The 15,343-nt window shown below is 34.7% G+C and overlaps 1 protein-coding gene across 4 annotated transcripts; it reads right to left on the bottom strand.

Annotated features, from left to right (window-relative positions):
- Positions 1-640: 640 nt before the first annotated feature.
- On the bottom strand, positions 641-12,755 carry LOC112502675. 4 transcript variants are annotated; one of them, XM_025106656.1, is made up of 10 exons: positions 12,455-12,755; positions 10,750-10,886; positions 10,000-10,134; positions 9,047-9,157; positions 7,959-8,228; positions 7,018-7,217; positions 5,720-5,960; positions 4,517-4,627; positions 2,880-3,071; positions 641-1,062 (listed from the first exon to the last, which is right to left on the bottom strand). In XM_025106656.1, exons 1-10 carry the CDS (start codon positions 12,621-12,623, stop codon positions 715-717), a joined length of 1,914 nt encoding a protein of 637 aa, XP_024962424.1. In that variant the 5' UTR covers positions 12,624-12,755; the 3' UTR covers positions 641-714. The 4 variants fall into 4 exon arrangements, with proteins under 4 accessions (XP_024962424.1, XP_024962423.1, XP_024962426.1 ...); XM_025106655.1 differs by having other exon boundaries at positions 10,750-10,901; positions 12,455-12,683; XM_025106658.1 differs by having other exon boundaries at positions 10,798-10,886; positions 12,455-12,680.
- Between the last annotated feature and the right edge of the window lie 2,588 nt (positions 12,756-15,343).

Below are 15,343 nucleotides of genomic sequence, written 5' to 3' on the forward strand. Positions count from 1 at the left end.
TAACAGCTTAAAGGCGGCTTGACCAAGTCTGCTCCGCTAATCAAGGAAAGTCAAAGATAAGGATGCAGACTAGTCAGCTCAAAGTTCCACGCCTAATTTATAGTGTAGTTAGTTAGACCTAGGCGTATAAAAGGAGGCCTCCGCCTCAGGATCAACTCACCTGAAGGAGCCGACTTATACTATACGCAAATTCTTGTGAGATTACGTTTGTTCTTCAATTGTTATCTTTTTAATAAAAGCATTCGATGATTCACAACATTATTTTACTGCTTTATGTTTTCTTTGAATATCCAGTTTAATCAATAGAAATACACTGTTCTTCTTGATTCTTAATTCTAGCAAACAATATTTCTACAAATTTAGAGTATCTAGGTCCAACAAAGACAAGAGAAAATAAAATCTAATGATTACTGATCCTTTTTTTTTAAACATAATAGAGCAAGTAAATAAAACTTTAACTAGACAAAAGTAAAAGTTGATTATAAAAACTGTTCTAATACCAATACAAATGGCAATATCTGCATGCCATGCAACCACCATAACTATATATCTTTTCTAAAGTGGTCAACAATTTGATAAAGTAATTCCCTAGCAAGACTTGAACTCATAAAAGCAAGATTATATATACACACAATTATAATTGAGCTAAAGGCCACTTAATAACCTAACTATTAACTTGATTCAACAAAAGTGTGTTCTATATAATCTCTACATCTAATCCACAACTTTCATTACACAAATCTTGTCAAAAGAACAACCTTTCAAACAAGTATAAATCCAAGAACGGAACTCATATGAGTTATCTAATGAGGGTGTTACGTCAACCCACTCTTTGTCGACCATCTCCACGTGCTGGTTCGGCCTCAAAACGGCATGAAAAAGCAACTCATTAATACGTTTTGTCAATTGTGTTGCAAAATTCATAGAAAATACCACGTAGAAATCATCATCGTCAACGCCATTAATGCCGTCAAAGGTTTTTATCCCAACTTGAGCTTCACTTGAATCCACCAAACCAAGCAGATTCTCGCCACCAATGTATCTTTGATCAACACTAGAAATCTGCAAAATAATGGAAACATTTTTAAAGGTTGTCACATGAGAATATAGTTTCTTTCACTTGCATACTCGGATGAAATTGATGTGTTCATGAGAATCCAAGCACGTGTTTGATAAAGATTTTTTTGAGGTATTGATAGCTCTCTCTTTTTAGAGTTATTTACGACTTGTTTTACCCTTTTTTCTTATCTTTATTTCTTGTACAAATCCTAGTTTTGTATTACTTCCTCTGTCCTAAAATAAATTGTCCACAATGAAAATGGCATACGGTTTTAAAAATATGTACTTATTACACTTTTTAATTAACTAAAAAGCAATTTTACACTTGGTAGTAGTAGAAGTAATGAATTTCTCCATCCCATAATTATGGGAATTGATAGGTAGGTAGACACTCACTTTTGAAACTAGACAGGACAAACTAAAATAGAAGCATGGACATTTATTTAGGGTCGGATGAAGTAGTTTTTAGTCCTGCGACTCATGGAGTTGGTTAAAATTTGGTCTTTTTAGATGTCTTTACTCTTAATGATCATGTTGTTCAGGAAAAAAATGGTTGCAGCATGGTTTTCTAATGCTGTAGTCTCAAAGATTTTTGTCGGATGATGCGATCAAAAAATATGTGCATATTATCTTTGTTTAATTCTAAGCATTTCATTTCAGGAATTATTAGCTTTATTTTAGGCACTTCTATCTTTATTCTGTTATTTTTTGTACTTAACTTCCCTCACGTTAAACGTTCTACAAAAGAGGTCTGGGAGAACATTTTACAAGAATTGGATTGGATGAGTATGCCAGATTCTTGGGACCATATCATGGAGGTAATATCAGATACAAGGAGATCACCTAAACGGTTAATGCAGAAACTTGCGCTTGCGGCCCCGGTCTACTATATTTGGCAAAAGCGGAATAGGAGACTATTTAGTGAGAATCAACGAACGGCTGTGCAACTTGTTAAGGAAATTAAGAACAAAATTTCTATTCGTGTGGCTTGGAAGAAGAGCAGGGCTGAAAGGAATGGCGTTATAAATGAGGGGTGACCTTTTGCATGGTGGGTTAGGAGGGTGGTTGACGGGGCTTTTCTTTGGCTTAAACTCCTTTTACTCCTGTTTTATAGTTTGTTTTTGTCTGTTGGGCTTTGTACTTTCTGGCTTTCTGTGGCTTGGTACGGTGTGGTGACCAAGTTCTTTGCTTTTCCGTTTGGCTGTTTGCGGCTTTCTGCCTAAACTTTGTATTTTCGTTATGGTTTTTATAAATTTGTCTGGTTTTCCTTTGAAAAAAAAAGTAGCCTCACGTTAACTAGTGTAAGATTTTGTTTCTGAACTTTGTAGAAGTCATTTAAGTATGTTTTCAAGTATTCATTTCTTTCTTCTATTTTGTTCCCTTTGCTAGCAAAACGGGCTAAAACCCTGCTGGTGTAGGTCTAGATTAATTATCATAACAAAGACTAAATCTGGAATTTACCACTTTATTACTTGTGAAAGATGATAGTATGAGTGCATATCTTTGCACAAGCTTACTACTAATTTTTGTGATAACAAACAGCTTGAATTTAAATCTCACCACAGGTATGCAAACGTTAAAAACCATAAAGTTCAACAAATCATTTTATCTATTTTTGCCACTATAGGTCATTGACTATTTGTTAGATAGATTAGTGGGCTCATGTCTCAATGTGGAGATGATGTAATTCATATGGTTGTGAATACCTAATTATGTGATTGAAAAAAAGATTAAGGTGTGCTGGTGAAAAGAACATGAAAGCTCCATGATCAAGAAAATCATTACTTTTGCAAGTAAAACTTGAATTTGATGCGTATTACCTCGATATACTCAACGCCCATTGCCGCAAGAGACTCTAAAATGTTGTGGGATGAAAGTAAGCTAATGACACCACCGGATCCAACTGGTGTTTGGAGTATTTCCCATGGTGATTTCATCAAGATCTTGTGTTTATTGTGTTCTCCAAGCAAAGAACTTACAACTGGTAACTTTTCTTCTTCCAAAAGCCAAACCTATAACACATGGAACAAAAGCAGGGTTAAAAACAACTTGTACCATACAACTTATTGTTGGATAAGTTTTCAACAAGTTTAAAGATAAAACACAGCTTGCAATTATGGTGGCACTTGTTTGTAGTGAGCATACCACCTAGACGTGATATAGAACAGATATTCATACAAAATAACTTGTACCATACAAGTAAAAATGCACTTGTACCGTATAAGTCTTGTAAGCATACCAACTCAACTTTGTGATAGAACATGTATTGTGCTACACAAATAAGACAAACTAAAACTTAAAGATGAAAACTTGTTTGTTTTATTGCCAAAGTTTTCCTGTCTTCATGTATTTGTTCAATTTTGCCTGTGTTCTTCACTTCTAATCTTTTTATAAATTTTCAATGTGAGATGATTTATCAAGTGTCAGAATACCACATGGTTTTTAAACAAGACAACACTTGTGAACGTACTAATCCATTGGTTATTTATGGTTCTTGATATATATGAATCTTACAAGTGCTAACAGTTCCTTGGGGTTGCGCTAGTTGGCCGGAAGGCCTAAAGTTTGTCTAGGTGGAGGGGCGCTTTGCAAGACCCCATAACAATGCCAAAAGGGCCAGATGCCATGGTATTCACAAATTAGATGGATTTCATCTCAATCAAATTAAATGAATCAAATTAGCGTGTTCTGTCATTTAAGGGCTCAGTGGATCAACTTAGATGATTCATTGGGCACTTAAATAGATCATGGAATAATATGCTCCACTTATATTCAACACCTAGCATGCCAATTTATCCTCTCCCTAAAAACAATAATATAATTTAGCAAATCAATCAAAGTTGTTAAGAATCACTGCATAACTCTCTCTTGCATTCTCTCTTTTGTGTGTGTCAGAGTTACAAGAGACGCGAGATTTGGGTAGCAAACATGTAGCTAGATTCAACTGGAGGAAGGGAGCTCAAGAGAAAGAGGTCGGGAGTAGGGAAGTGAGCCCGAAGATAGGCTACCAAAGTCCTAAGATAGACTAGGGGAAATGTTATTGTCTTACCTTTGTTTTGTTCCTTGGCACCAACTTTTGATTATATGGTGCTGCTTATTTCTCTAGCCTCAGTCCTCTTTCCATTTTCATATCTAATCTTTAATCTTCTTTCCTTTTCCAATTCTTCTTTTTTCACACTGTTAGGACTTTTTGGGCTTTCATTTTAGAACACATGTTTTGCAAGATGGGGGCCTTCATGTAAACAACCATGCTACTCTCCGGGGTAGAGGACAGATCTGCGCACCCCCTCCCCCCCCCCCCCCCGGGGGGATTCCACCTCCGGGTGGGATATATTGGACTCGTTTGGTTTTATTTACCTTGTGTGTGTATGTGTGTGAGGAGAAGTAACATGCTGCCAACTTGAACAAAACAAGGAAAGAAAAAAAAATAGTAATATATAATAAAGAATTCTATAACCTTTTCAGGGTCAAAGCCGAAGTAGTCATTGTCTGACATCAAGTTTTGAAAAGCATCGATTGTGTTATCAGGAGAAACCAGAATCAAAGGCGTGGCTTGATGGTTCTCCATCTGCAAACACGAAATGTGGTCATTTGATCCGATTGCAGAATAAGCTACTTGTACTTGCAAAGGCGAAAAAACTACTATCCCCTATTCCCCTGTTCCATAAGATACATATTGACATTTTCAAGTCCAACAAATTAGTTTCCAAATACATCATTGTCGTGGATTCCCCTTTTGTGTAATACATAACGCTTCTTACAAGTATTACAAACTGAAACAAATGCTGGAAATGAACTGGTCACAATATCAATAACAATTATGCATTTGTAGAGTACAACATATAACTTTAAAATGTCAGTCTCTTTTTTTCCCAGGGACGGAAGTGCTACACCATGATTTTAAAGATCGTTGGTCTACCAAAGGAAGTTTAAAATAATATATCAAACACCATGTAACAATATCATGTAAACAAGAATAAAAAGCCATGGAGTTGACACAAGTCTAAGGGGCCGTTTACTAAACGCTTACCGCATAAGCGCTTATCGGGTTACTTAGCTTACCGGATTATCATGGCAGGGGCTGGGAATCTTACTCGGTAAGAGGCAACGCAAGAAACGAGAGTCTTACCCGGTAAGTGAGGGCGACGAGTCTTACCAGTAAGCGTTTATAGGGTAAGATTGTTCCATACGATGCCATTTTGATGGCCAAAAATCTTACCCAGTAAGGTTAGTGAAAGTGGTGACTCTAACTGATATGCACTTAACTGTTAAGCATTTTGGTAAACGGTAAATTATGTAAGTGCAAAGTTTGAAATAGCATGTGTAGACTTAAAGCATTACATGCTTCTTACACAAATACAAACCAATGTTAAGAATTATAAATAAATGCAATTTCATGTACTCTCCAATCCAATTCAAATAAGCTAAAAGACGATGTAAATTTTGACTTCCAATTTCAACCGGACTACTTTTCAAATTTAAAATTGATATGGACTTTCTTTGAAGCATAAAGCCTTCCTGTTGGGAGTATGTCATTATTTTTAATGTACTTAATAGTGCGTTTGACGGTTTGACCTCATAAGTCAATAGTTAAAAACTTCAAAATAGGCTTAATTTCTGATTGGCGAACTTCACGAGCAAAGATACATTAGTGTATTACCTTAACTAATCTTTGGATAAGACTATCAGTCCATTCAGAGTCAGAAATTTTCTGCAGTTTTGTACTGTCAACAACCAAAAGCATGGCAGCTTTCCCATTGGATTTCAAAGCCCTATGCCTCTCTGCTATTTTGGAACTTGTGTCCTCTACATCTCCGCTAACAAGAGAGCCTTTTGATACCTTAAAAGCATTTCTTGTTGCTTCTGTGTTATACGCTGCTAAGAACTCGGACAAATGCCATCTGAGCCAAAAGGACACAGGAATTGAACAAGATTCATATTAGGCGATGTTCATATAATTTAATCAACTACTGTGCCATAAAGCTCATTAATTACCTAAATAAGATGATACCTTCCACTCTCAAACATACACATGCAAAAGATGAGTGTGTGACAGCTGTCATTTTAAGTAAGTTTTATTGGTTTCTTATAACTGAGATTTTCTCAAAAGGAGAAGGGATTCGTAAATGAAAGCAAGCAATAGGGTTTGGAGTAGCCTAGCTGTTTATCAGGTGGTTGGAACTTGTTCAGCATGACCTAAAGGTCCTGAACTCAAGTCCTACAATTGTGTATGATCCAGTGAAACCACCAAGGCTACATCAACACATGGGTGGCAAAAGTTTCACAACCGCTCCCCCTCCCCTTGGGTGTGGTCTCCCAGATCTTCCTAAATGAGTATCAGGACACCGAGTAGATCAACTACATTGTCTTTATTCTAGGAGAGCAATGTTAAGGTTATATATGGGCTCATGATATGAATGATTAAACTGCAATTGTTCAATCAACTGAATTTGTAATCAGGACCGGTAAAATAGTACTCCCTCATCCCCATACTGAAAAAAAAAAATCATTTCCACATGGTGCATATTAGGTGCAAGGCAAAACCCTATTTTCCTGTAGTAGCCAAAATCTCAACTAGCCAACTAACTATTAATTTTGATAATTAGCGCATTAAACTACTTGAGCACTACTAACACATCATTAACCATTAAGAGAGGTAACATAAATCCATGTGTTGGTTCTGTCTACAGGACTGCCTAATTGGCAAAAAGACATCGACATGATTATGATGTGGTATGACACATGTTTCTACCCATTGCCATTTATTCATGACATTGATTTTGGTCCACAAGATTCCCCTATGTTCATTCAACACTCTTTAAACTACATATAGAGTCAATTGTTGCAATTTTCATGGGGCAGGAGTAGGGAAGTAATTCCTTCAGATCACAACAAGAAGGGTAGAGTTTTTTGGGAAGAACAAGGGTAAAAATAATTGGAAGTCATAAAAGAAACCACCTGTCAGAAGGTGTCTCAATAGTCTGTAATGCTACTTGAAGCAGTTGGGAGTTAACACCTACAATCTGATCAGCTAGTAGATTCCCTTGGGCTTTCTCTCCATGTCTAAACCCATCAAAAACATGTTTCTGTTCCATTTCACACAGTTTCTTTTTTGCTGCTATAAGCCGTTTCTGAAATTTTTTCCTCTCTTTCCATTCCTGAAACAAGCAACACTTGTCTTGAGTATTTATTCAAATGAAAATTTCTTTGAAAGCATATGCATGAACAAAATTTACATGTTTCTGGCACAACCAAAAATGTATTTGCTTTGAAGAAAATGTAAAGCGAATGGTTGGGTATTTGGTCAACATTAGCAAAAATGCTTAATAAAGGGTCTGAATCCTACATGTTTCTCTGAACAATCTCAATAAAAATGTCTTTGTGATAGTTTATGACACTGTATAGAAAATCTTCCAATTATCTGTATATGCTAGTCAAACAAAATACTTATAAAGAAGATATGTGTGTCGATTAATATACTCCCTCTGTTGTGGGGGAGATAGAGTGGCGCTTCGACTTTTGGGGTCAAAAAGGGCTACCATCAAACTTCAAAACCCATATGGATTCTCTAAATATCAATAAGATTGTGATAACGACAATAGAATTTTTAAAATGATTACTTTTTATACGACATGTTACATAAAAAATTAATCAAACCTTTTTTCATGTGGGGAAGGGGGTTAAAATTAATCTCATCGGTAATTTGTAATGATGGTAATAAACAAATAAGTAATTTTAACTTCAATTTTTTGCTAAATAAGGAAACATTGCAATTAATTTCAGGCATACCAAAATGGATATTGTTTGCAATATATTACCGGAAAAGGGAGTAGGAATCAAGCTTAAACATGAAAATCAATAGAAAATATCGAACAGCAGAAAAGAAAAGTTTGCCTCACAATCTGTCGACGTTCTTTCTTTGACCTCTCATCAGTGCGTATATTTAACTCAAGGAGCCCCTTAGGAGGTGTAATCATCATTTCTCTTTTACTCATATCAACATGAGGAACAATTGCTTCAACAAATGGTACCCACACAAGGGGTGCTTCTGATTTCAGCTTTCCATTTTTGTCTATTATCTCAGATGATGAATCAAGCTTAACGTGTAAGAGGTCGCTTCCTCCATTGTCAAAAACATTCACAACAGTTCCAACTGGTTCACCAGTTTCCTGAAATGAGATGGGAGGAATCCATAAATCAATCCTAGTATTTGAAAATCAACATGATATGTAAACAAATGGAAATCAAATAATCATTTTAATACTCCCTTCGTCCCAAAATAAGTGTCCACAATTGAAATGGCACATAGTTTTAGGCATACATAATTATTACACTTTTTGGTTAACCGATTGACCTATTTATCCTCATTTAATTTCTTTCTCTTCACAACTCTTAAATATTTGTGCATTAATTAAGGGTAAATTTGAGAATTTGGTTATTTACTTTTGAAAGTGGACACTTATTTTGGGACAAATATAAATAGAAATGTGGACACTTATTTTGGGACGGAGGGAGTAGAATATTAATTTATATGATTTGAGGCTTGAGAAGCACGACACTTCAGTATGAAAACCTCCTCTGTCACTTAAATTGCAGTATTACCTTTTTTGCGAAGTTCCAAGTTAAAATTACCTAACGTGTGTGCTATCATCACTATAAATATATTGATGCTATTGTTTAGATCCCCAACGTTAGGGATGTTAGACATTTGGCAAATAGTCAAACAATCTTCCTAAACTATGATCTTGGACAAACTTTTGCAATTTTCATAGGATGGAGGAAATATTACATATAAGATTTCTATGCCTTGACAAGAAATTTAAGAGAACAAAAAGAAAAGTCATGTTTTTCTCTTTAGTGTCCTCATACGTACTAAAATAATACATAAGGTACACAATATAAAACTTAAAACTCATTCTTTATGAGGGTAATCCGATTACAATCATATAACAAATATCAGGTCATAGACTCATAAAAATTAAAATACCTTAAGAGTTACTCTCATGCCAACAAGATCACGGGCATAAAACTCGTCTTCCTCCAACTCTGGTCTATCTGTATTCGATACAAGTATGGTTGACCCGACAAGTTGTTGAGCCTACAAAAATTTAAGAAGTAGAACAAAATGTAGTGGTTCTGATCAACAAATGATGAGATACCAACATCACTAAAAATATCATGGCTTTGGTATAGACAAATCTTGCTCAAACCACTAGATAATTCAACTTGGCTTACATATCCATGTCACTTTGTTAATTAAATTCACACAGTTGGATACATAAAATCGGCAAACCACCCCAAGGAGCACTTGCCAACAGAAGTCTAGTTAGAAGGAAAAATATTTGATTGGTCACTTTATGATCAAGTAAAATACTTAGAGCCACTCTACTATTAAATTTATGTATTATCTGATGATGCCTCATTTTCCAATCACCTTTTGACCACTTGTCCTGCTTTCTAGTCAAATGGACCCATTTCTTGACACATTTTCTCTCAATGAAAATTAACATAATATTTAGTAACAGCAAACTGGTCAAGTCACTTTATTTTTTATTTTTTTGGGTGGAAAATCAAGGTCCGGTAGGCAAAAAGTGATTGGAACATAAGGTATGGACCAAAAAATAAAATTTCAAGTCCAGTGACAAACATTTTACTTGAGCTAACATATATTTTTCCTAGCTAGAATTGTCATAGTCAATAACAGTTGCATGCAACAAATATGTGACATCTACATGTAAGCAGAGATCTTCTGGTCCCATTTAACCATAATATCTCACTTTATAGTACAAGTGGGTGGTTATGTGTCCTCAAATTTGTTTAAGGTTATTCTCTATTGAAGCAATTCGCTACTCCAATTACTTTTCTCAAGTTATGTGCAATTTGTTTGCTTAAAATGAGATCCAAACTTTGCATTTGTTGATACAATTATAGTAAGCATACCTGCTCTACTTTATCCACGGTGCTGAATTTAACTATCCAACTCTTATTTCCATGGTGTCCTCTTCCCTCCACCAATTCAACCTCTTCAACTATTTCTCTCCCTAAAATTTGTCGCTTCAACCATCTTCTTCCCGGCTAAATACAACATAAAATCTACTTAAAAAGACAAACAACAGAAAGATAGAACCCAAGTAAGAACTGATACTATCTCAATCCCAAAATTAGAGTCCCCTTTCAAATTCTAAGTGTCAAACAAGTACTGTAATTTTTTAACAAGGATTTGAGTGATTGATTTTTTTGAACCATTCTAAATACCTGGCTTTTTCAAACAAACCATTGTTCTTATAAAAAAAATTCAAATTAAAAATAAATTACACTTTGCAAGAATGAGCCATTTTGGACAAAAAGTGCATTTATACTGGGTTTTTCTTTTTGCATTGCACTCCACCAGGTCCAAAACGCTCATTCTTGCAAATTATAGCATGTTTTGCAATAACTATACTTGTTTTGCAGCAAAAAGCCGAGTATGATGGTTCACGAATTCAATTATTCACATCAACTTCATTTGTATTAGTTGTAGAAAACATCTAATGGTTACACTGAAACCAAAAAGGACTTGATTAGGGTAGAAAAAAATTGTTCTTAAAGAGTAAGTCGTTAATATGAACATCTAATTTGGAACTGAATAGGTATGAATTCTCAAAAACAAAAGTGATTCTAATTATTGACACAGGCATTCTAAACTTGTACTTCTGAAAATCTCAGTTCTGGAAAATCTGTGTTAGTCTTCACTCGGACCTCTCCTTGTAGTCCATGAACACTAGATATGTACCCAATCTCAACAAATTGCGACTCAGTCTCACCAACTTCAACAGTCTCTTGAGTAGCTGAAAGTATATGTTCTATATGAGAGAAAAAGAAGAAATATAAAGGGAAAATTAAAGAAAATTGAGAAATAATCTTATCATTACACATATGATACAAACTGGACAAAATCAGATGCAACTCAATCACATATACAATTTATGAATATTCAGCAAAACCAGAGCCTCAATCCAATCTATCATCAAATTCCATACAAACCCTGGACTATGAGCAGTTATATATAGAAGCCATGGTGGTTCAATATGTGGTTTTGATCACACGTCCAAAAATGTGGAGGTGTCGTGTATTCTAGATAAAATAAAAAATTAACTGAATTCAAGAAACCATATTAGAGGAGTTTAACATAAGCAAAATACAGGATATATTTCAAAACCTTAGATGTGAGGTAAAATTCATTAGCATCGTGCAAAGAAAACTGATCTGTAGCCACTGCCCACCACCGGCTATGGATCAATTTACAGCCAACCAATTTTAGACTGTTCGATGGGCCAACAAACTGTGAGACTCCATTCGACCTGGTTGATTCCAATCAAAGCCAGACCACCAGCTTCAAGATAGACAGGACCACGAACTTTTAACAACTCCTGCCTATTGATATTGGCTATTCAATGGCTGCAAATGAGCTTGGTCCAGTTGGTTCAGAGAAATCTGATTTCAAACAATGATGCCCCTTCATAACTTCACAGAAATTTAAAGAATGGACTTATGGTTAACAGGACCATTTATCTAACTCATATAGTGTGTATGAATGGACCTTGTTCTGATAGTGAAGAGGCATCATTGGTTGAAACCAAATGCATCCATGGTTGATATGAATGCATCTACATTTTTTAATATCACAAAATTAGTTTTTTTCCAAAAACAAATTTGCACTATCACCATCTAAGGAACATCGATTTCAATCTTAAACATATACCGTTTCAACCACATAAATCAAAAGTTCTCCCTTTTCCTTGATGAACACTTGATACTACAAACCCAAAATGCTTAAAAGACCCAACCATGCCTTGCTGGTCAAACCTCCATGCCATAAAAATATAATTTTACTTCATTTTGTCTGTCTTTTAACTCTTTTATGTTCTGTTCATTTTCTTAATGATTCTCTTATCGTTTTATGCTAAATTTTGGAAGTCTCTTGTACAACTCTTCTCTTATCATTTTCTAGAAGTTTTTTCAAATTGCTACACTTCAATAGAATTCAACCAACTCTTTATCTTATTATTTTATAATATCATTATCATTTGATTTTCACTAGTTCAATCATGATTGCCCCTATGTCAACAGCTGGAAACCCTCTCAGAAAAAGAAAAAAAATCACAAAAGAATCCAAAATCAACCAGTTCATCCCAACCAATTCCTTTAGCGCATTTATACCCGTACCAGGATTACAACAAATCCCTTATATGATACTAATTTTATCCCTTCTATGATATCAAAAGGAAAATCCTTACTATCTAAAGCTAATCCACAAAATCTCACAATCTAATTAACATTGAATATGAAAAACAAGAACAAACCATCAAACTAAAACTCCTAACATCAACGGAGATACAAGAAAGATAGAATTTACCAGTAGCGTGCAGAGAAGAGATGCGAATCGGACGAACTTTCAAAGAACTTAGGGTGAGTTGATTGAAACGTTTGGGATTTCTGATAGGAGCTAAGAATTTCAGAGGTGAATAGAGCGGAAGTGAAGCAGGAAGACAATTTGGAGCATATACAAGTGTAGAGCCCTCCATTGATTCCCCTGCTCAAATAACAGAGACCTGATAACCAAAAGAACAAGAAGAAGAACCCTTTGTACCCAATTGAATGTGGTGTGTGTTATTTTAGGCTAAAATCGTTTTCTTTTGGCCCCCAAACTTTTGCATAGTATCAATTGTATCCTGTTTATGTAGTTTTATTGCAAAACAATAAATTTTTTTAATGTTTGATAAAAAAAAGTAGAATAAACTATGGAGCTTTTGGTTCGCATAATGTTTTTGTATAGAATTAAATATGTTGAAAGAATTTGACTTTGAAGGAATTTAATGAAATGTTATCAGATTTGACCATCTGTTTGGTTGACAAACATTGAGATGAAATCTGTCTGTTTAGTTCACATAATGTAGCTAGTAAGCGACCAAAATACCCATTTTTGAAAATTTTGAAACCAACATCCAACTACGGTGGTTCAAATCGGTGGTCAGTGGTGGTTCATATTGGTGATCATCGACGGTGGTTCAGATCGATGATGGTTGGCAGTGGTTCAGATCGGCGCTAGTTCATATTGGTGGTAGTTGGTGGTGGCTCAGATCGGTGGTGGTCGGCAGTGATTCAAATCAAGTAGGGAAGATAGGAATATGACGTTGGCAATGGTTCAAATCATGTATGGAAGATAGGAATAATTTTGTCTTTTGAGAAAATGGGATGGAATGAAATTTCCTTCTCAATTGTGACGGAATAATCAAATCCATGAATGGCGGAATGTGTGGAATTCAATTTCATTCCATAGCTAAACCAAACGCCTGAACGGGGTCATGGAAAGAACTCCAAAGAGAAGTGAATTAAAACACATTGATTCACACACACATAGCACTATACACCATGTGGATGGGGTTGTGAAAAGGGTCAGACTCATGGCAAGAGTGGGGAAAGGTTTCCGAATAGTTGGTGCAGAATTGCAACTATTGACCGATGTGATAATGGACAATCAAAGAAGAAATTCACTAATAGTTGCTCTTATGGAAAATAGAACAAATTGAAAATGAACTATATCATATTAAATATTGGTTGAGTATAACTTTAATAGAAATTTATTTTTCGGTATTAAAATTAATTTCATTTGCACATATAAACCCAAATATATAACTATTGTAGATGTAAAAAAAATACATCAAAAATAAATACTACACTCTCAATATTCTTGGTTCCGTAAAAAAATGTATCAAGGAGAACTTGGATGTTTTGTTCGTAGAAACTCTATTGCAATTCTAAGAAATAAACTAATATTTATTGAATTAACTGTCTATAATTCCTCCAACCAAATTCATAGACAATGAAGTGTCATTTTCTTGTTGCATAATGGCACAAGATTAATAATTACTAAAACACTATATTTATAAAACACTTATTGTATATATGATCAACCTGTTAAAAGTGCTAAAAAGAAAACATCTAATAAGAATAGATGGTTTGGCAGTTATAATATCCCACAACCTGATACTAACAAAGAAGGACCCAAGTTCGTCTGGGTACAAAAATCTGTTTGATCCGATTTTGCAGGTGTGTCATTATTGTGCTGATCAGAAAATCATACTTATGATGCACAAATTTAGGGGGAGTTTGTAAACTGTCCAAACAAGGTTTCAAAACACTCAGTTTAGGACCCGTGCTAAAACAAACGAGGCTTCTGAATAAATCAGTTCAGGACCCGCGCTGAAACAATATGGTTTCTAAATACATCAGTTCATGACCCATGCCTTAAATGTTTCATTTTTGTTTATTTTGAGCTGAACTGAAATATTACTAAAATCTATTTTCTAGGGGGAGTCTCTAGAAATTTTAATAAATGTTTTTCGGAAATGAAATTGTTTTTCTGAAACGAGTACATTTTCTAAGCAGGTATTTCCTGAGATTTTACTTGCGTAATTTCTCATCGTACATAAGTCTAATACATGTTTCAGCTGTTCTTCAAACTGTTATTATCACGTCTCTTATTTACAATCATTTTCGGTGATAATACACTCGTTTGTAATCAAAGTTGTTTTTTTCTGATATTTTTTTTACTTTGATTGATACATATTTCATGATTCTTTGAATATCAGAATCTGTAAACTTGTACTTACAGATCTTCATTCATTCTCTCATATTCTGTAACGCCCCAGCCCACACATTGCATGTAATACATATTTCATACCAAAGAAATACATATTCATATACATTCAGGTCCACTAGTACAAGAAATCTACTATGACCAAACACAAGGTCCAAAAATTCCAAATACAATCTTGTACTAATCATCAGAGCTACGCATCAAAAGCAAATCTTCACCCAAAATGCATGTAAGAAAAATACTAAATCTTTTCCTTTCCTTTACCTTCCACACCTCCTGCAATACACATTTTAAAATCACAAAACGAGGGTTAGACTATAAAGTCTAGTGAGATACCCTATTCATGTCATTGCAGGGTGAAGGATCACCAAAACCTTTACAAAATCAAGTATTCATATAAATAACAAATATATGAATCCATAATACCAAAATACCAAGTCATTTCTCAAATTCAAGCTATCACTTAGCTTATTCAATTCTCATACCTTTTAAACCAATCAGGTTCCATACAATGCCACTTTTTAAACCTTTTTCTCAAAAACAAGGTTTAACAAAGTTTCAGGCCAAAATAAATCTTTTCTCCACAATAACATCCAATCTATGATTTCCAATAAGAACTTCGATCCTAAATCCTTAAATCACAAA

Source organism: Cynara cardunculus, unplaced genomic scaffold (genome assembly GCF_001531365.2).
Source record: "Cynara cardunculus var. scolymus isolate 2C unplaced genomic scaffold, CcrdV1 Un_Scaffold_1762, whole genome shotgun sequence".
Classification (NCBI taxonomy): Eukaryota; Viridiplantae; Streptophyta; class Magnoliopsida; order Asterales; family Asteraceae; genus Cynara; species Cynara cardunculus.

Excerpts from the sequence above, each read along its gene's own strand:
- LOC112502675 (XM_025106655.1), bottom strand. The coding sequence starts at position 12,623 with ATGGAGGGCTCTACACTTGTATATGCTCCAAATTGTCTTCCTGCTTCA. Across the intron at positions 8,229-9,046 it reads GCATGAGAGTAACTCTTAAG|GAAACTGGTGAACCAGTTGG; the intron begins GTATTTTAATTT and ends ATCTCATTTCAG. Across the intron at positions 7,218-7,958 it reads AGAAAGAACGTCGACAGATT|GAATGGAAAGAGAGGAAAAA; the intron begins GTGAGGCAAACT and ends TGCTTGTTTCAG.